General features: G+C 42.3%; 1 protein-coding gene across 1 annotated transcript in view; it reads left to right on the top strand.

The window, feature by feature from the left end:
- The first annotated feature begins 7,043 nt into the window (after positions 1–7,043).
- Positions 7,044–21,566, top strand: part of LOC126474258 (piggyBac transposable element-derived protein 4-like) — a 36,741-nt gene continuing 22,218 nt past the window's right edge. The window contains exons 1-3 of the mRNA XM_050101723.1: positions 7,044–7,120; positions 15,789–15,964; positions 16,077–16,262. Coding sequence (XP_049957680.1) covers positions 7,044–7,120; positions 15,789–15,964; positions 16,077–16,262 — 439 coding nt within the window. The remainder of the gene's footprint in view (positions 7,121–15,788; positions 15,965–16,076; positions 16,263–21,566) is intronic.

Raw genomic sequence — 21,566 nt, 5'->3', positions numbered from 1 at the left:
AGGTCCCATCTCCTTAAATTCCCACCTTTTTGCAGTTTCTTCAGTTTCAATCTGTAGTTCATAACCAATAGATTGTGGTCAGAATCCACATCTGCCGCTGGAAATGTCTTACAATTTAAAACCTGGTTCCTAAATCTCTGTCTTACCATTATATAATCTATCTGATACCTTTTAGTATCTCCAGGATTCTTCCAGGTATACAACCTTCTTTTATGATTCTTGAACCAAGTGTTAGCTATGATTAAATTATGCTCTGTGCAAAATTCTACAAGGCGGCTTCCTCTTTCATTTCTTCCCCCCAATCCATATTCACCTACTATGTTTCCTTCTCTCCCTTTTCCTACTGACGAATTCCAGTCACCCATGACTATTAAATTTTCGTCTCCCTTCACTACCTGAATAATTTCTTTTATCTCGTCATACATTTCATCAATTTCTTCATCATCTGCAGAGCTAGTTGGCATATAAACTTGTACTACTGTAGTAGGCATGGGCTTTGTGTCTATCTTGGCCACAATAATGCGTTCACTATGCTGTTTGTAGTAGCTTACCCGCACTCCTATTTTTTTATTCATTATTAAACCTACTCCTGCATTACCCCTATTTGATTTTGTATTTATAACCCAGTAATCACCTGACCAAAAGTCTTGTTCCTCCTGCCACCGAACTTCACTAATTCCCACTATATCTAACTTTAAGCTATCCATTTCCCTTTTTAAATTTTCTAATCTACCTGCCCGATTAAGGGATCTGACATTCCACGCTCCGATCCGTAGAACGCCAGTTTTCTTTCTCCTGATAACGACTGCCTCTTGAGTAGTCCCCGCCCGGAGATCCGAATGGGGGACTATTTTACCTCCGGAATATTTTACCCAAGAGGACGCCATCATCATTTACTCATACAGTAAAGCCACATGTCCTCGGGAAAAACTAATGATAATTTTGAAACTGGTGGAATATAGCGCAATCACTCACGAACCACACAGTGGGAAAGGGTACCACGTAATATTTACTACAAAAATGACTAGTAATACAGAAAAATTACTGATTAACTAAAAAGGGGATAATTAAACGGTTGTCAGTCCAGTAGGGCAATGAATCTCAAGAATATTAAGGAAGGTAATGGCAAAGTAATTAAGCAAATAATCACTGGCGTGGCAACAAAAGGTTGTCACGCTTTTCCACAACACAACAGTTCAGGAGGAGGTAAATGAATCAGAAAACACTGAGTTTATAGTCACTTATTCTGAAATACTAAACTTTGAAACTAAAGTTAAATGAAGTTATTGGTTAAACAAATGTAACTAAAACTTCATTGTGAAAGAAATTACTATCAGTAACATCAGTGTAACATAATACAAAATTTAGAAAAAGGCAAGCAATTGACTTCTGATTATAGGAAGACTGAATTGAATTCACTTTAAGCAAATGAGCAACTGATTTTCCTTTTAATATAACAACAATAAAATACATACCAAACCAGCAGAAGTCATTCGCTAAGCTAAATACAGAATAAATAAAATGACGCACTCTTAATTTGTGCTGTATCTTTTGTTATTAATGTTGCTCACGAAATTATACGTTACTTAAAGTCAATGAAATCAATACTCAAAATTACAAATTAGTTAAGCCTCTGTTAAGCAGTATGATAATGAACAGTTACTGAGGCAGAAAATTTAGATTGAAACTGGTCATTAACAAGCACACAAAACTAGAAGTAAATAGTTAACCAAGTAGAAGTAGTAGCTTCTGCAGCAGCTTCCAAGAAACACCCCTGCACTCTTTTATGGCTCAAGCACCTCTGCTTCCTCTGTGCTCGCAGCGGCACGGAGATAAACAACGGCTCAGTTACTGCCATTTCGTCGTTGCTATCGATACATTCAAATAAAATTCCCATGCTATTACCCAGCAATTTACAATAATTACATTGCAGTTACAATCAGTTACATAGTCATAAATAAATACATTATTACAACCATTACATATTAAATATAGTTTATGTAATAAAACTTACAGATTCAGAATTAGCAGTACAGTACAAATTATCAGCAGCTATTAAACACTGAAAAATATTGGATCGTGCAGAAGGTATTCTATCTGCATTTGTGGTGTTACAACCCTATTAAGTTCCTCTTGAACCATCTTCTGTAACTAAGCAGCTTGCACCGTACAGCATACAACGATGCTAGTATACCATATCTAAAATCAAATGTGCTAGAACTTACGTGACTGTATTGGTTGCAATAGTAACCGTTCCACTCGGCACTACAATTAAGGTGCTGCGTTGATGATAAAATAAAGGTTAGGTAGAATCCATGTTGTTCATACAGCCTACAAGTCAACCCCCAGCCGATGGCATCCTATTACTCCATAATTATGGTTTATTATAAATAACAAGCTCTTCATACACACACTTTTATCCACGAAACTTGGTTTTAAAAATGTCTTACTCAAATTCAGAGTTGGCAAGTGATTATAATAGACCGTTCGCTATATATCACTTATAAAAGGAGAGAGAAAGAACAACACTGCGTGACAACAACAAGATAACATACACATCCACACAGTGTAGACAGTTGTCGAAATTTAATCATGCTCCATTCTCGTAAGGTATTTGAACACTGTATACGCCGCGAGAAACTCAGGTCTCACAATGCCTTTGTGGATTGCATTCCGTATGGTTGTTGTTGCTGTTACTGTCTTTAGCCCGAAGACCCATTTAATGCAGCTCGCCATGCTACTCTTATCCCGTGCAAGCCTCTTCATCTCCGAATAACTACTGCAACCTATGTTCTTTTGAATCTGCTTAGTGTATTCATCTCTTGGTTTCCCTCTATGGTTTTTACCACCCCCCCCCTCCTCCCCGCCACACCTCCTTCCAATACTAAACTGGTGATCCTTCAATAACTCAGAATGTGTCCTATCAATCGATCCCTTCATTTAGTCTAATTGTGCCACAAATGACTTGTGTCCCCAATTCTATTCAGTACCTAGTCATTACTTAAGTGATCTGCCCCACCTGATCTTCAGCATTGTATTGTAGCACCAAATTTCAAATGCCTGTGTTCCCTTCTTGTACAAACTGTTTATTGTCCACATTTCACTTCCATACATGGCTACACTCCCTACAAAAGCTTTCAGAAGAGGCTTCCTAACGGAAAGTCACTATTCGATGTTAAGAAATTTCTCTTCTTCAGAAACGCTTTGCTTCCCATTTCCAGTCTACATTTTATATCCTCTTTTCTTCGGCCGTCATCGGTTATTTTGCTGACCAAATAGCAAAACCCATCTGCTGCTTTAAGTGTCTCATTTCCTAATCTTTTTTCTTCGGCATCACCTGATTTAATTACACTGCATTCCATTATTCTTTGCCTTTTTTTGATGTTCATCTTATAACCTCCTTCCAGAATACTGTCCATTCGTTCAACTGGCCTTCAAATTCTTTGCCGTCTCTGAGAGAATTGTAATGTCGTCGACAAACGTTACAAGCTTCATTTCTTCTCCCTGCACTTTAATTGCTACCTCAATTTTTCTTTGTTTTCTTTACTGCTTGCTCAACGTACAGGTTGAATAACATCGAGGATAGGCTACAGCCCTGTCTCATTCCCTTCTCCATCACTGCTTCACTTTCATGCTGTCTGGTTTAGTCTGGTTTCTCTACAGGTTGTTAAGAGTCTTTCACTCCCTATATTTTACCTCTGATACATACAGAATTTCAATTTTTTCCATTCTACTGTGAAGAATTCGTGTTAGTATTCTGCAACCATGACTTACTAAACTGATAGCTCGGTATGATTCATTCATGTGAGCACATGCTTCCTTTGGAATTGGAATTATTACGTTCTTCTTGAAGTCTGAGGGTTTTCCACCCGTGTTACACAACAGATGGAAGATTTTAGTCATGGCTGTTTCTTCCGTGATTAGCAGTAGTTCTTACTGAATCTTGTCTACTCCAGGGGCCTTGTTCCGACTTAGATCTTTCAGTGTTTCGTCAGATTCTTCATTTACGTCCTCTTTCATTTCTGTAACATTGGCTTCTAGTCCATCTCCCTTGTACAGTTCCGCTATATGCGCCTTCCACCTTTCAACTTTCTCTTCTTTGCTTAGGACTGGTTTTCCATCGGACCTCTTGATACTTATACAATTGCCTCTTTTCTCCAAAGGCTTCGTTAATTTCCCTGTAGTTGGTATCTATCTGTCCCCTAGTGAAACATCCTTCTAAGTCCTTACTTTTGCTCTTCAGCCATTCGTGCTAAGCCACTTTACACTTTCAGTCAGTCACATTTTTCAACTTTTGTATTCCCTTTGTCTGCTTCATTTGCTGCGTTTTTATATATTCTCCTTTCATAAACTGAACTCAGTATCTTCTGTGTTATCCAAGACTTGACCCTTTCCTGTTTTTTTTTTTGGTCATCAGCCTACTGACTGGTTTGATGCGGCCCGCCACGAATTCCTTTCCTGTGCTAACCTCTTCATCTCAGAGTAGCACTTGCAACCTACGTCCTCAATTATTTGCTTGACGTATTCCAATCTCTGTCTTCCTCTACAGTTTTTGCCCTCTACAGCTCCCTCTAGTACCATGGAATTCATTCCCTCATGTCTTAGCAGATGTCCTATCATCCTGTCCCTTCTCCTTATCAGTGTTTTCCACATATTCCTTTCCTCTCCGATTCTGCGTAGAACCTCCTCATTCCTTACCTTATCAGTCCACCTAATTTTCGACATTCGTCTGTAGCACCACATCTCAAATGCTTCGATTTTCTTCTGTTACGGGTTTCCCACAGTCCATGTTTCACTACCATACAATGCTGTACTCCAGACATACATCCTCAGAAATTTCTTCCTCAAATTAAGGCCGGTATTTGATATTAGTAGACTTCTCTTGGCCACAAATACCTTTTTTGCCATAGCGAGTCTGCTTTTGATGTCCTCCTTGCTCCGTCCGTCATTGGTTATTTTACTGCCTAGGTAGCAGAATTCCTTAACTTCATTGACTTCGTGACCATCAATCCTGATGTTAAGTTTCTCGCTGTTCTCATTTCTACTACTTCCCATTACCTTCGTCTTTCTCCGATTTACTCTCAAACCATACTGTGTACTCATTAGACTGTTCATTCCGTTCAGCAGATCATTTAATTCTTCTTCACTTTCACTCAGGATAGCAATGTCATCAGCGAATCGCATCATTGATATCCTTTCACTTTGTATTTTAATTCCACTCCTGAACCTTTCTTTTATTTCCATCATTGCTTCCTCGATGTACAGATTGAAGAGTAGGGGCGAAAGGCTACATCCTTGTCTTACACCCTTCTTAATACGAGCACTTCGTTCTTGATTGTCCACTCTTACTGTTCCCTCTTGGTTGTTGTACATATTATATATGACCCGTCTCTCCCTATAGCTTACCCCTACTTTTTTCAGAATCTCGAACAGCTTGCACCATTTTATATTGTCGAACGCTTTTTCCAGGTTGACAAATCCTATGAAAGTGTCTTGATTTTTCTTTATCCTTGCTTCCATTATTAGCCGTAACGTCAGAATTGCCTCTCTCGTCCCTTTACTTTTCCTAAAGCCAAACTGATCGTCACCTAGCGCATTCTCAATTTTCTTTTCCATTCTTCTGTATATTATTCTTGTAAGCAGCTTCGATGCATGAGCTGTTAAACTGATTGTGCGATAAATCTCGCACTTGTCAGCTCTTGCCGTCTTCGGAATTGTGTGGATGATGCTTTTCCGAAAGTCAGATGGTATGTCGCCAGACTCATATATTCTAAACACCAACGTGAATAGTCGTTTTGTTGCCACTTCCCCCAATCATTTTAGAAATTCTGATGGAATGTTATCTATCCCCTCTGCCTTATTTGACCGTAAGTCCTCCAAAGCTCTTTTAAATTCCGATTCTAATACTGGATCCCCTATCTCTTCTAAATCGACTCCTGTTTCTTCCTTTATCACATCAAACAAATCTTCACCCTCACCCTCATAGAGGCTTTCAATGTAGTCTTTCCACCTATCTGCTCTCTCCTCTGCATTTAACAGTGGAATTCCCTTTGCACTCTTAATGTTACCACCGTTACTTTTAATGTCACCAAAGGTTGTTTTGACTTTCCTGTATGCTGAGTCTGTCCTTCCGACAATCATATCTTTTTCGATGCTTCACATTTTTCCTGCAGCCATTTCGTCTTAGCTTCCCTGCACTTCCTATTTATTTCATTCCTCAGCGACTTGTATTTCTGTATTCCTGATTTTCCCAGAACATTTTTGTACTTCCTCCTTTCATCAATCAACTGAAGTATTTCTTCTGTTACCCATGGTTTCTTCGCAGCTACCTTCTTTGTACCTATGTTTTCCTTTCCAACTTCTGTGATGGCCCTTTTTAGAGATGTCCATTCCTCTTCAACTGTACTGCCTACTGCGCTATTCCTTAATGCTGTATCTATAGCGTTAGAGAACTTCAAAGGTATCTCGTCATTCCTTAGTACTTCCGTATCCCACTTCTTTGCGTATTGATTCTTCCTGACTAATGTCTTGAACTTCAGCCTACTCTTCATCACTACTATATTGTGATCTGAGTCTATATCTGCTCCTGTTACCAATTGGATAATCTGCTGCCTTCAATATTTCGTCTCTCAAAGCTAACCATTCGTCTTCTACTGTATTCCTTTACGCTGTTATAGTCGATCGTTCTCTAATGCTCCCTCTGGAATTCTCAACAACTTCTGGTTCTATTAGCTACTCCAGGTTCAGCTCTTTAATTTCATAACTTTTTGCAATTTCTTCATCTTCAAACTACAGTTGATAACCATAAATTGTGGTCAGAGTCCACATCTTCCACTGGAAATGTCAATCTGTGTTCGAGATCATTCGATACCACGAGTTACAAATAAGAAATAAGAAACTATGACAGATATAACGGGAGAGAGCTGGAGTAAAATTTAAATGAATCGAAAACAAATTTCAACCAAATTACTCAAGTAGATGACTGTTAATTAAATAACGTTAACGTATCACAATAAAGAGATGAAGTCGGAGATATAACAGGCATGCGCCTCACACAGATGAACAAAGTGCGCAAGTATTTGCAGGGGCGTACAGGAGCAATTCACTACAAGCAGCCGAGGTAAAATAAAAGACATGAATTACAAAGGTTTAGTTCTAAGGTGTGGCGTGATATACGTAATATCTTGTGTATGATGAAATTTCTCAGTACAAAAGCGCTATTCTTCTACCCCCATTAATAAACCGTCCAGTATAAATACCGGCACTCCGCTGCGATTTTCTCGCTACGCGCCGGGCAACGCCCGCCGGCGCATGACGTGAGCCTAACGTCACAGTCGTTAAGTAGTGGTGCCCGGGAGGGTCACTCATTGCTCCGAGGGAACGTTCATAGGTTGTTCACAAGGCTCGCCCACCAGCCGCTCTTCTCAAGGAGCCGCATTTCACTCTACATTGTGATGATATGAAAGAATAGCGCCTACTGAAATATAAACAAGTTACCGTTGCACGGAAGAGTAGCACGCACGTGCACACAACACATCCACAGATCTCCCACACAGCAACCTAACCCCTCCTTACCCCCGACCCCGCCACCCACCCACCCATGCGCACACACGCACACACACACACACACACACACACACACACATACACACACACACACACACACAAAATGGTTCAAATGGCTCTGAGCACTATGGGACTCAACTGCTGAGGTCATTAGTCCCCTAGAACTTAGAACTAGTTAAACCTAACTAACCTAAGGACATCACACACATCCATGCCCGAGGCAGGATTCGAACCTGCGACCGTAGCGGTCTCGCGGTTCCAGACTGCAGCGCCAGAACCGCGCGGCCACTTCGGCCGGCCACACACACACACACACACACACACACACACACATATATATATATATATATATATATATATATATATATATATATGTGGAAAAATTTTAGGAGGAAGACCCACACCAAATGGCTACAGACTACAGAAGAACTCAACAGTAGAAGCATATTCGAACATCGAGAACGATATGAGAAAAAGGCGCCTTAAATTCTACGGACATTTAGATAGACTCCCTGAAACAAGACTCACCAAGAAATTTCTAGAACACATCAAGACACTTAAAGTCTCGACACCCTGGATGGAAGGAGTCCGAAAAGACCTACAAGCAATTGGCACCACAAACACCACAGACAGAAGCACCTTCCGAAAACAAATAGACAATTGGGAAGTAAAGTCAGAAGCGCTAAAACAGCGGACCAAACAAGAATGGTCTGAGGAGAGAAAAGAGGCCCTCTCCAAGAGAATGAAGGAGTACTGGAAGGACAAGACGAACAAGCCTTCAAAGTCATAAGCTTAACGATTTCCTTTTAGGGAAAATTCGCCAACAACAATAATATATATATATATATATATATATATATATATATATATATATATATGGTGTCCAATTTAACATGACGACCCTAAATAACTGTTTGTCCAGATGGAAATTACAAAATGCTTCAAGCAAATGTTCTTGAGTCGTCAGGGGGACATCAATCAGCATGATTGCCTTCCTTGGTTATAGCTTTGTTTTTTACAAAGATATGAACAGCGGTATGACTCTTTTAAATGGCACCGTCTATTTTTTATTCAGTAATTCATTTCCTCTCCTAAAGACCTAGTCAAAAATGTATCACAGTGTCCCATTCACTGAAACACAACGTTATTAATTACATGACACAACACTGACGTTGACGCTCCCAGCGCTTAGTGCAGGCACTCGGGGTAATGGAACGCATCCACGGCTGACGTTGACAGGGGACAAATGTAAAAATAAGTAGTCATTCCGTCAACCATCGTCAGTTGAAGAGTTGTGTGAGTAGAATGTACACCAACGAAGAGATGGTAGAAATGCTACTCACCTGTGAGGAATGTAAGTTAGCAGAACAGAAACTGCAATACTGTTTTCTTAAGTGTGGGTACATTTAGTACAATAGTTTAGTCCTTTTGAATACTGTTGTTTAGAGTAGGCATACAGTAAAGGCTGTCATTTCTACAAACTGCGCAGACATAACGTTTCTTTTATTATTGTTCTTGAAGGTAGGCGAAATGCTACGCAGGCAGCGGCACTGTACAGAGAGCGATATCCTAACAAGAACCCACCTTCCGACTGTTTTCTCGTCTTGTTGCGACGCTTCAGGAAATGGGAAGTTTCAACCCACGACAACGCAATCGTCGTAGCACTCGCACAGACGAAGCTGCCGAAGTTACTGCTCTCGCTTCCGTTACTATGAATCCACATGTGAGCACGCGACAGCTTGAACATGAGATTGGCATTCCGTATTCTTACACTTAACCGGTTCCATCCTTACCATGTACACCTACATCAAGAATTGCATCGGAATGATTTCCAGAATCGTGTACAGTTCTGTCAGTGGGCACAGCAGCAAATCCTCGCCAACCAGAACTTCTTCTGCAATTTTCTATTTATCGATGAATGTTCCTTCTCAAACAAAGGACTGGTAATACAAGGAACATGCATTATTGGTCCAGAGGCAACCCACGATGGCTTACACAGGTGGAACATCAGCGTCAATGGAGAGTTAAAGTCTGGTGTGTGATGCTCGGTACTACAATTACTGGCCCCTTATTTCGTCAATGGTAGTCTAAACGGCACATCGGATGCCAACTTCCTCAGACGAATTCTTCCTCCTCTTCTAGATGAATCGTCGCTAAGAACCAGAATGCTTATGTGCTATGAACACGATGGATATCCAACACATAATGCCTTGTGTGCACGTCGTGTTCTGAACCGAAGGTATCCTGCCAGATGGATTGGTCGAGGAGGAACAGTTAATTGGCTTGCTAGGTCTTCTGATTTAAATCCTCTAGACTTTTTTCTTTGGGGATGCATTAAATACGTTGTCTGTTTGAACAACTCCAGAGGACACGCAGGAACGTATCGTGCTTGCTTGTAATTCTCTTCAGCAGGCAACGCTGGAAGCAGTAAATAATTCTTTCATTCAACGTGTGCACCAGTGGATCGGTGTCCATGGTCACCACTGTGAGCACCTTTGAATGTTTTGCTCCTGGGCAATGGTACAGGAGAGTCAAAGTCAGTTTTGTGTTAGGTTTTTACTTGGTTTGCATTTTTTTTCTGACAACTCCAGCATGTGGACGAGTTTGTGATCCCGGACTCAAAGTCAATGGTGTGTTATGTAATTAACAACATTGTGTTTCAGTGAATAGTACACTGTGATGCATTTTTGAGTAGGTCTTTAGGAGAGGGAATGAATTACCGAATAACAAATACAGGGTGCCACTTAAAAAAGTCATACTGCTGTTCATATCTTTGTAAAAAATTATAACGAAGGCTATCATGCTGATTGATGTTCCCCTGACGGCTAAAGAACATTTGGTTTAAAAATTTTGTAATCTGCATCTGGACAAATAGTTATTTTGGGTGGTCAAGATAAATGGGAGACCATATAATGAAAGTATTGGTGTAATTTAGTGTAATTGCGTGAAAACTAAAAAGGAAATTTTAAAGATCAAAGTATGAGAAAGGAGCATTAACATTATTTCTCCAATAAAAATTTGTTACTGTGCCCTTAGACGAGGCTCACTCTCATCGCTATAGAAACCCCACGGAAACATACTACATAATCCGTTACGTCAGCAACATTTGTCTATCTGATTCTTTCAGTCCTCAGATGTTCGTCTATTAGGGTCACGATCTACCATACGGTGTTTTAAATTCACCTAATTCTCTGAGTGCACTTTCTTCAGGGCCTACCTCTCAACTCACCACACTTGAAACACACTTGAAACACACTTGAAACACCCATAAAACATAACAATAAATTCTGTAACTTTTCTACATTCTCCATCTGTTTCTGATACAATTTATCAAGCAGTCATCAGAAAATCCAGTACCATACTGCACTTAAGAGAAAGCTGAAACACTCTGTCGTTTTAGGTATTTCTCTCTCTGTTCCTCCCCCCCCCCCCCCCCCCTCAATCCCTGTCTCTCTCTCTCTCAGACTTCATGTAATTAAATAGGCTGTATGTTGATGGTACCATTCAGCCTATCTGCAATTTGACAATACCCTCACTTGGCGTATTACTATTATTTGGGCAACGACCCCACGTTTGGGTCTCGTGTGAAGCAATTTATATATCCACCAGACGATGTGGCTTTAAGATACTAAACCAGCTGTGGTAGCAAATAAAGTATTTTGCATACACCAGTTTGCGTCTTTCATTCCACAAGATTTCCCATTTCTTACCAAATTTTAATTCCTTTTGAAAATTCACATGTTTCATAAAGTCATTAAATAAAAACAAAGATACGTTATTTCTACTAAAACGTATCACTGAATATTTCTCATTTAACAATTCAGTTTGTTAAATACACAATTTAAATGAAAATCATGCTACTAGCGAGATTCAGAGCAGCGAGTGCACGATTGCCAGACTTCTATACTACACTCTCGGCTGTTGTCAACCACACTGGCGCAAAGAAAAGTTGCAACACCGAGAAGGAGCTGTGCGACATAAACGAAGATTGGAGGCGCGTTTCTACATCCAAAAGGTGATGTCTGTTAAAATTTCGCACCAGCGGCATAACAGTGCCGGTAATAGCGACACTATGAGGATGCAAATCAGGATTCTTTCAGGTACACGCTGTAACGGCCGTGAGTGTTAGTTACCTTTGAGACTCTTCGTAGTGAGTTGATGTTAGTTGTTGTTGTTGTTAGTGTTTAACGTCCCGTCGACAACGGGGTCATTAGAGACGGAGCGCAAGCTCGGGTTAGGGAAGGATTGGGAAGGAAATCGACCGTGCCCTTTCAAAGGAACCATCCCGGCATTTGCCTGAAACGATTTAGGGAAATCACGGAAAACCTAAATCAGGATGGCCGGAGACGGGATTGAACCGTCGTCCTCCCGAATGCGAGTCCAGTGTGCTAACCACTGCGCCACCTCGCTCGGTGAGTTGATGTTAGTGAAAGAAGGCGCAATTACCAGCACCTCACTGAGTTTGAACGAGGTCATGAAACAGGGCTACGAGAAGCTGGTTGTTCCTTCTGCGATGATGCAGAAAGACTTGGCAGAAATGTATCCACTATACACGGTTGCGGGCAGCGTTGGTCACGGAATGTACGGTCGCAAGAAGACCGGGCTTCGGACGGCCACGTGGATCCAGAGAGAGACATGGCCGTCGTGTTCGGTGTATGGAACCATCCCAGCATTTGCCTGGAGCGATTTAGGGAAATCACGGAAAACCTAAATCAGGATGGCCGGACGCGGGAATCTGTAGCAGTAATCTGAGCAACAGTTGGCACCGCAGTGCCACAACGACTTGTTCAAAATCGGTTACTTCAAGGACAGTTCCGAGCCGGCCGCGCTGTAACGTCTGACTCAAAACCACCGCCATTTGCGACTTCAGTGGTGTCAAGCGAGAGATCATAGGAGGGCAGGGTGTAGGTCTGTTGTGTTTTCTGATAAAAGTTGGTTCTGCCTCGGTGCCCGTGTGTTGGTTAGAAGGAGTCCAGTTGAAGGCTTGGAACCAACCTGTCTGGGTGCTGACACACTGGACTTACACCTAGAGTTAGGGTCTGGTGCGTGATTTTGTACGACAGCTAGACCACTACACTATACCGACAATCCTTCTTTCCACGAACAATACGAGACTGGAATAGAAGGGATAACCGATAGAGGTACTCAGGGTACCCTCCGCCACACACCGTCAGGTGGCTTGCGGAGTATGGATGTATATGTAGATGTAGATAGCTGCAGATTTGTTCGGTAATATGATGATTCGACCTGTTGTGCTGCAATTTCTGAACAAAATTCCAGGGGCTATTTTCCAACAGGATAACCCTCACACAAGTACCGCTGTTGCAACCCTACATGCTCCACAGAGTGGAGGTTGCCTTCGCCTGCTTGATCACCAGGAGTGTCTCCAATCGAGCACATATTGGACGTCATTGGACGACAAATCCATCGTCATCAATAAACAGCATTAACCGTCCTTCTATTGACTGACAAAGTGCAACAGTCATGGGATTCCATCCCCCCAACTGACATCCGGCACCTGTACAACTCAATGCATTCATTTTTTCATGCTTCCCTTCAACGATCTGACGGCTACACCGGTTGTAATTGTTGTTGTGGTCTTCAGTCCTGAGACTGGTTTGATGCAGCTCTCCATGCTACTCTATCCCGTGCAAGCTCCTTCATCTCCCAGTACGTACTGCAGCCTACATCCTTCTGAAACTGCTTAGTGTATTCATCTCTTGTTCTCCCTCTACCACTTTTACCCTCCACGCTGCCCTCCAATACTAAATTTGTGATCCCTTGATGCCTCAGAACATGTCCTACCAACCGATCCCTTCTTCTAGTCAAGTTGTGCCACAAACTCCTATTCTCCCCAATCCTACTCAGTACCTCCTCATTAGTTATGTGATCTACCCATCTATTCCTCAGCATTCTTCTGTAGCACCACATTTCGAAAGCTTCTATTCTCTTCTTGTCCAAAATATTTATCGTCCATGTTTCACTTCCATACATGGCTACACTCCATACAAATACTGTCAGAAATGACTTCCTGACACTTAAATCTATACTCGATGTTAACGAATTTTTCTTCTTCAGAAACGCTCTCCTTGTCATTGCCAGTCTACATTTTATATCCTCTCTACTTCGACCATCATCAGTTATTTTGCTCCTCAAGTAGCAAAACTCCTTTACTACTTTAAGTGTTATTAATGTATAAATATTTCACATTTGCAATGCTTTATCCGGTGCTTACGTTAACCTGTGGTCTTGCAATGTTGATCACTTCAGTATGTTACCTAGACTAATCTATTCCTGGAATTTCGTTATTCTACGTTAATTGATTTTTGTGTCGCGATTTTTTTTTCGTACGGTGTATGATTATAGTCACAAACGTTTGGAATTTTAATGCGGTCAGAAACTTTCTAACGTAGAAAGGCGATTATTTCGAGTTTAGGAAACTGATGTTTACGGCACTGAGCTTGAGAGCCCTTTCTACATCTACATCTACATGGATACTCTGCAAATTACATTTAAGTGCGTGGCAGAAGGTTCATCGAACCACCTTCACAATTCTCTATTATTCCAAACTCGTATAGCGCGCGGAAAGAATGACCACCTATATATTTCTGTACGAGCTCTGATTTCCATTATTTTATAGTGGTGATCGTTCCGCCCTGTGTAGGTCGGTGTCAGCAAAATATTTTCGCATTCGGAGGAGAAAGTTGGTGATTGGAATTTCGTGAGAAGATTCCGTCGCAACGACAAACGTCTTTCTTTTAATGATATCCAGCCCAAATCCCGTGTCATTTCTGTGACACTCCCTCCCATATTTCGCGATAATACAAAACTTGCTGCCTTTCTTTGAACTTTTTCGATGTACTCAGCCAGTCCCATCTGGTAAGGATCCCACACCGCGCAATAGTATTCTAAAAGAGGACGGACAAGCGTCCCTTACATTTTCTAAGTGTCCTGCCAATTAAACGCAGTCTTTGGTTAGCCTTCCTCACAACTTTTTCTATGTGTTCCTTCCAATTTAAATTGTTCGTAATTGTAATACCTAGGTATTTAGTTGAATTTACGACTTTTAGATTAGACTGATTTATCGAGTAACCGAAGTTCAACGCGTTCCTTTTAGCACTCATGAGGATGACTTCACACTTTTCGTTATTTAGGGTCAACTGCCATATTTCGCAGCATTCAGATATTTTTTCTAAATCGTTTTGCAGTTTGTTTTGATCTTTTGATGAATTTATTAGTCGATAAACGACAGCGTCATCTGCAAACAACCGAAGACGGCTGCTCAGATTGTCTCCGAAATCATTTATATAGATAAGGAACAGCAAAGGGCCTGTAACACTAACTTGGGGAACGCCAGAAATCACTTCTGTTTAACTCCATGACTTTCCTCAATTACTGTGACCTCTCTGGCAGGAAATCGCAAATCCAGTCACATAAATGAGACGATATTCCATAAGCACGCAATTTTACTGCGAGCCGCTTGTGTGGTACAATGTGATAAGCCTTCCAGAAATCCAGGAATACGGAATCGATCTGAAATCCCTTATCAATAGCACGCAGCACTTCATGTGAATAAAGAGCCAGTTGTGTTTCACAGGACTTTCCGTCAGTTACTGCGAACTGTGACCTCTCTGGCAGGAAATCGCAAATCCAGTCACATAAATGAGACGATATTCCATAAGCAAGCAATTTTACTGCGAGCCGCTTGTGTGGTACAGTGTGAAAAGCCTTCCGGAAATCCAGGGATACGGAATCGATCTGAAATCCCTTGTCAATAGCACTCAGCACTTCATGTGAATAAAGAGATAGTTGTGTTTCACAGTAACGATGTTTTCTAAACCCATGTTGACTGTGTTCAGACCGGTTCGTTCGAGGTAATTCATAATGTTCGAACACAATATATGTTCTAAAATCCTGCTGCATATCGACGTTAACAGTTGCATACCAATAGGGGGAGGGGGGGGGGGGGGTCAGTAACTGACCCCAACGAAGTTTTTAGGCTAAAACTCCTGTCTTGTTCAGTAGTTTATTTAATAAATATAAGACATTTATCGTAATTATAATTGCTACGATCGACAATAAGAACAGCTTTTGGTTTACACTCATTGTTGAGTTATAGCCATTGTTATAAATGAAGGTGTAGCAGGTCAACAATCACCACTCGCAGTCAACCGGTAAACAGTGTGGTGAGTGGAAGGTAATATCTTTGTGGCATTTGACAGAATGTACAAGAAGATGAAATTGACAGATGAAGAAATTAGAAATTTGCTTGAGAGTTCAGACAATGAATTTAGTGGTGAACTATCCGAAAGCTCAAGCAATGAAACTGAAGATGTAGTCATGGAAATTCCAGATCAAGTAGTTTCTGACAGCAGCGAGTTGGATGAAAGTGAACAGGGTAAGTACTGATTTTTATTACTTTTTGCAGGTATTTTGGAGTATATTAGGATGTGTGTCTCGGTAGAGTGCTTAGTTTGCTAGCATTCGGTTCTGTTTTCATATTTTTATAGATATTCAACCAACAAGAAGACGACCCAGGCCGAAAGAACAAATTCATCAACTTGAAAAAGACATGGTGGTCCCGTCAAGTATGATATGGAAGAGAAGCCCTTACGTAAATCAAAGGAGGAGGTCTGTTGCTAACGTAATGAGAACCCCGAAAGGAGCTAAGCCAGGGATAAAACCTGATACTCCAGGTACTTCGATGATAACATCCTGGATAACATTTTGATGTGTACCAATCAAAAGGTTGGAAATCTTAGGGAATCATCTGAAGATATTTTCATAAAAAATTAGAAAGCATTTGTAAGGGAAGAAATTGTGTCAGCAATTGGAATTCTATTGAACTGTGGATTCCATAGACAGAACAAGGACAGTTTACGTAATATATTTAGTAAAGAAAACTTTTCGATGTACTGAGATTCATTTTCGGAGCATAGACTGAGGCTCTTACTGAAGTGCTTGCGTTTTGATGATGCTCTAACTCGAGCAGCTAGAAAACAGAGCGACAAATTGGCTCCTATCAGGTATATATGGAACATGATAGTTAGTAAATTTCCTGTGTTTTATAATCCTAGTGAGACAGTCACAGTGGATGAAAAACTTGTGACCTTCCATGGGCCGGCCGGTTCTAGGCGCTTCAGTCTTGAACCGCGCGACCGCTACGGTCGCAGGTTCGAATCCTGCCTCGGGCATGGACGTGTGTGATGTCCTTAGGTTAGTTAGGTTTAAGTAGTTCTGAGTTCTAGGGGACTAATGACCTTAGATGTTAAGTCCCATAGTGCTCAGAGCCATTTGAACCTTCCATGGGCGACGCCCATTCAGGCTATATATTCCACAAAACCAGGAAAATATGGAATAGAGGTGAACCTGTTATGTGATTCAGATAAGAAATACTGCTTCGCTGCGGATCCCTACGCTGGAAAGCACAGTAATGAGAAGAACCATAATAGTGGCCCTGAAATAGAAGATTGATTGAAATGTCTAACTTGAAACAATTTGGAAGAAATGTTACCAAAGACAGAAAGTTCAGTACCGTTCCACTAGCATCTGATCTTTTGAAAGAGAAAATAACTACTGTTGGTATTATTCGAAGTGACAAACGCTATGTTCCTACAGAACTCCGTCCCGTTTCTCCAAAAAAAGCTACACCGGGAACAATCCTATTTGCCTTTAGTGATGATGCCACTTTAGTCAGTTACGTGCCTAAGAAAGGAAAGGTTGTTACAGTAATGTCAATTCAACATCATGATATGAATGTTACAGAAGAGAAGCCAGACATCATCCTGTTCTGCAATTGTACAAAGTCAGGAGTGGATACATTCGATAAGCGTGTAAGAACGTACAGCTGCCGTCGAACAACGCATCGATGGCCAATGGCGGTGTTTTTCAACTTGATTGACATTGCAGCATTAAATTTATATGTTGTATTTCAAGATACACACAAGGAATGGACAAAGAATTACCCGACAAAGAGATCTAGAAGAAAGATGTACCTGAAAGATCTTGCTCGTGAATTTTGTGACCTTAACATGAAAAGACGCGCTCAAAATGCTGTAGGCTTACACTCAAAATACACTACAGCGTTATCAACTTTTGGATATGAGTGTAATCAAAATCAAGTTACTGTGAGCAGAGGAAAGAACGTTACGGAGCCGCGACGGAAAGTAACACGTGCAGGTGTGCATAATCTGCCAAGGAAAGGACGCCATTACTTATGTGCCAGAAGTAAAGACTGTAAGTACATGAAGGCTTGCACTTCTTGTAGGAAGTATATCTGCCCTGCACACACCAAGAAAGAAGAAGTAGTTCGTATTGTAAAGTGTTCTGAATGTGAATCTGAGTAATCCTTGTAATTGTGAAATTAATACAAATAAATGTAATAAAAACTTTTCTTTTTTTACTAAAAATGTCCCAGAAACCTTTACCAGTAATAATAATCAATACTTTAATCTTCTAATCTGCCAAAATTATGGAAATACGTAAGTAATCTATCCTAGATAGAGAATGTGTGATGGTTGTTGGGTCAGTCGCTGATCCCTCCCATTGGCGTTGGCTAGTGCAGCATACAGCATCGGTATGCAACTGTTAACGATATGGGCCTGTAATTTAGTGGATTACTCCTACTACCTTTCTTGAATACTGGTGTGACCTGTGCAACTTTCCAGTCCTTCGTCAAGCGAACGGTTCCATTGTAAGATGGCAGGAATTATACCCCTCACATGAAGTCATTAAAGATCACCTAACTCACATTGAGCGAACTGTAGGACTGAACAAAATGACTGACAAGGCACAATGCATCTTGTAGAGGGTATAGTATGGACGTATTGGAATAATTAATGTCGGGTGATGGTGTTAAAGTAATTCACACAACATGAAAAACTTTGTGGAAATGCGTCGATTTACTGGAGGCTAGTTTATCCCAGGGAAGTATACAGAGTGACCATGGCCAGCCGGCAGAGGAGCGGCGAAGGGAAGCGACAATAGGCAGCTTAGGGCGGCTCAAGCTCTGAGAAAGCGGTAACAGGGCGCGGCCTCCAGCTGCCTTATGATGAGTGACAATGAGTCAGTGTTTGATCCCATGCTGGTGTACTGGGAAGCAGGTGGAGAACTTGTACACCTGTTGATAAATGTCCATCGTCCCATTTTCAGTGAAACGTGCGAGAAAGCTGCGCAAAGCTACAGTGGAGCGGTCAACAGAGGTCAAAATATGTGTGTTCGTGACTATAGCAAGTTCACGCTGAATTCACGGTCCGCAGAGCCTGAAGTAAATCAGGTGAAGAGCGACAGAATGAAATACGCTGGCCTCCGATGGGAATGTAGGACCAAGGAACTTGAAGTACTCTCCTGGGAGTCAGAATTCTGGAAAAATTGGTGTTTGTTCAGATGCTAGCCTTGATGGGTGGCCTGGGAGGAGCGAAATAGCAGAAGTGGAGAGGAAGGGAAATTTTGTGGGAATTTGTTCACTTCCCAGAGCAGGCATTGGTCGGTGCTGGAAAGCGACGCATAATTAACGTGACTTGCGCTGCAATTGGCATAAGTGATTTTGCTGGAGGGGAAACCTAGGCGAAGAGGGAACTGTGAGAAGTCTCCGTAGAAGTCTTCCGTTCCCAGCTTGCCTAGAGTGTGGACGTGGCGTTCTTTACTCAGCTTGCCTGAGGAAGAGTGAGTATCTCTGCAGTTTAGGACTTAGCAAATGGAACGATTGAGCTTGGAGATAGGAAGTTTTGGTTCAGCTATGTACTGAGCAAGATAGCTAGGAGTGAATAGACGAGCGCAGCCTTGCAGCACAAGGTCGGCCGACGTCCACACAACGACGCCACTCTGCCACGTTGTATTCGGTGATATTGCGCCCTCTCCGGCCACTGATTAATTTGTTGCATCACATCGGCAAAGTTTCCACGAGGGTTTTATAGGCCGTGTACTGTAGAATTCTTCTCGCACTTCGCATTACGCTTGGGCCAGTCGATAGGAATTACTTTTGAGTTATGGAGCTTTACTCCACGCAAACGCAATTTATTACCACTGCCTGGTAGGAGAGTCATGTAATGTGATGATTGAAGGTCGTGAGTTAAAATAAATCTGTGCTAATCGACCGCATCTGTTTTCAATCAAGTAGTTGAAATCCCAAGTCACTTTCTTAATTAATTTTATGATCGACATTTGCATCTGGTGTTCAATAGCTGAATATAACATCAATGTGCACCCATTTTTAATTAAAAATGATCAGTTATGAATAAATTAATGTCAACACTGCCACCACAGTTCAATCAGGAGTCACAGGGCCATATTACTTTTTTGCATTACACGATATTGCGGCAGTTTTGCACTCTCTGTTGATCTGTTAGCCAAATAGTTGGGGTGAACACACGCCAAAACCAGCTAAGTGACGGATGGAGTGTTACAGTATACGGTTGTTAAGTATGGAGTTATGGATCAGCATACTCCGAAAGGAACGTAATTTATATACAGTCTGGACCAGAAGACTTGCTTGTATTAAGTGATTTGAGTTGCTTCACTACTCCGAGTATGAAGGACATCGAACAGAACCAAATTGTAAGGCGTCCTTGTAAGAAGAGCAATACTTCGGGTCTCCGCGGGAAAGACTGCCCGCCATTCGAACCAAATCGTGTTTCGGACAGCGCGCTAAGGAGCCGGGCGGTGGACGCGGCGCGTCGGCCGCGGGGTGCCCGCCGCGGAGGCTGCGACGTCGTTTCCGGTCGCCGTAACGGCGCTCCGGAGGGCCATCGCTCGCCCGCTTCCAAATTGTTTTCCGGCAAACAAGCGCCCGCCAGGGAATCGATTCAATCGCCGGCCACGCCGGCCAAATTCAAAATCGAAAACGAAATGGCGCCCGCTTTAAGGGCCGTCCGGCGGAACGGGCCGGTTATAAACAACTGGCCGCTCGCTTGCTCGCGGACGGAGGAGCCTCGGGCCCTCCGAGGGACGCCGACGCCTCCAAAAGACGGATCCTCAGCGGCCGGGCAAGGAGGGCCATACAGCTGGACTCGAGGCACGGGGAGAGCAAGTTTTAAAAATTGGCGCCGGGCCCTGAAGGGGTGCACGCGCGCGCGCGTCTGTGAGCGCCGCGACGCCCGGCGGCCGTAAAGCGACGCCCGCTATGGCTTTACGGCAGAGGCGGGCCCCCACTCTCACCGCCTCAGCTCGGTGCCCGGCTGCGTCGTGAAACCCGAGCCGCGCAGGCCGGGTCAGCGTAACGAGGCACGGCCGATGGCGCAGAGCCTCCCTGCGGGACCCTGCGTCACCGATATCCCATATCCCGACCAGGAGACGGCCGTACGTCCCGCGCTTTACCGCTGCGCTCAGGGCGATACGCGTTTTACGCGCTCAGATATCGGGGAGGACTCCCGTCCCTTACAGGAGTACACAGTCCGAGAATGTCCCCTGAGGAACGGCTTAGTCATTGCCAGTTATAGCTGGACATTTTTGTATTTTCCGAAATGAGCTTCGTACGTAAGGACGGTTACAGTGTACCGTCTTCATCTGCCACAGCTCTTTCATCTTATCGAGTAATGGCGCATTCAAGGCGTGAAACAAACATTCCTTGTAATTCGCAATTTTCAGGTGCTTATAAATAATATTTTAACAGTATTTTCTGTATACATCGTTAATATTTACGTGCTTTTATTAATTTCTAGTGAACAAGGATAACTTCTACAGGGTGGTACATTGATTGTGACAGGGCCAAAAATCTCACGAAATAACCGTCAAACGAAAAAACTACAAAGATCGAAACTTGTCTAGCTTGAAGGGGCAAACCAGATGGCGCTATGGTTGGCCCGCTAGATGGCGCTGCCATACGTCAAACGGATATCAACTGCGTTTTTTTAAATAGGAACCCCCATTTTTTATTACATGATCGTGTACTACGCAAAGAAATATGAATGTTTTAGTTGGACCACTTTTTTCGCTCTGTGATAGATGGCGCTGTAATGGTCACAAACATATGGCTCACAATTTTAGACGAACATTTGATAACA

Source organism: Schistocerca serialis, chromosome 4 (assembly GCF_023864345.2).
Source record: "Schistocerca serialis cubense isolate TAMUIC-IGC-003099 chromosome 4, iqSchSeri2.2, whole genome shotgun sequence".
NCBI classification, from domain to species: Eukaryota; Metazoa; Arthropoda; class Insecta; order Orthoptera; family Acrididae; genus Schistocerca; species Schistocerca serialis.
Note: the sequence above shows the minus strand (reverse complement) of the source record. Positions and strands in the feature narration are given on the sequence as shown.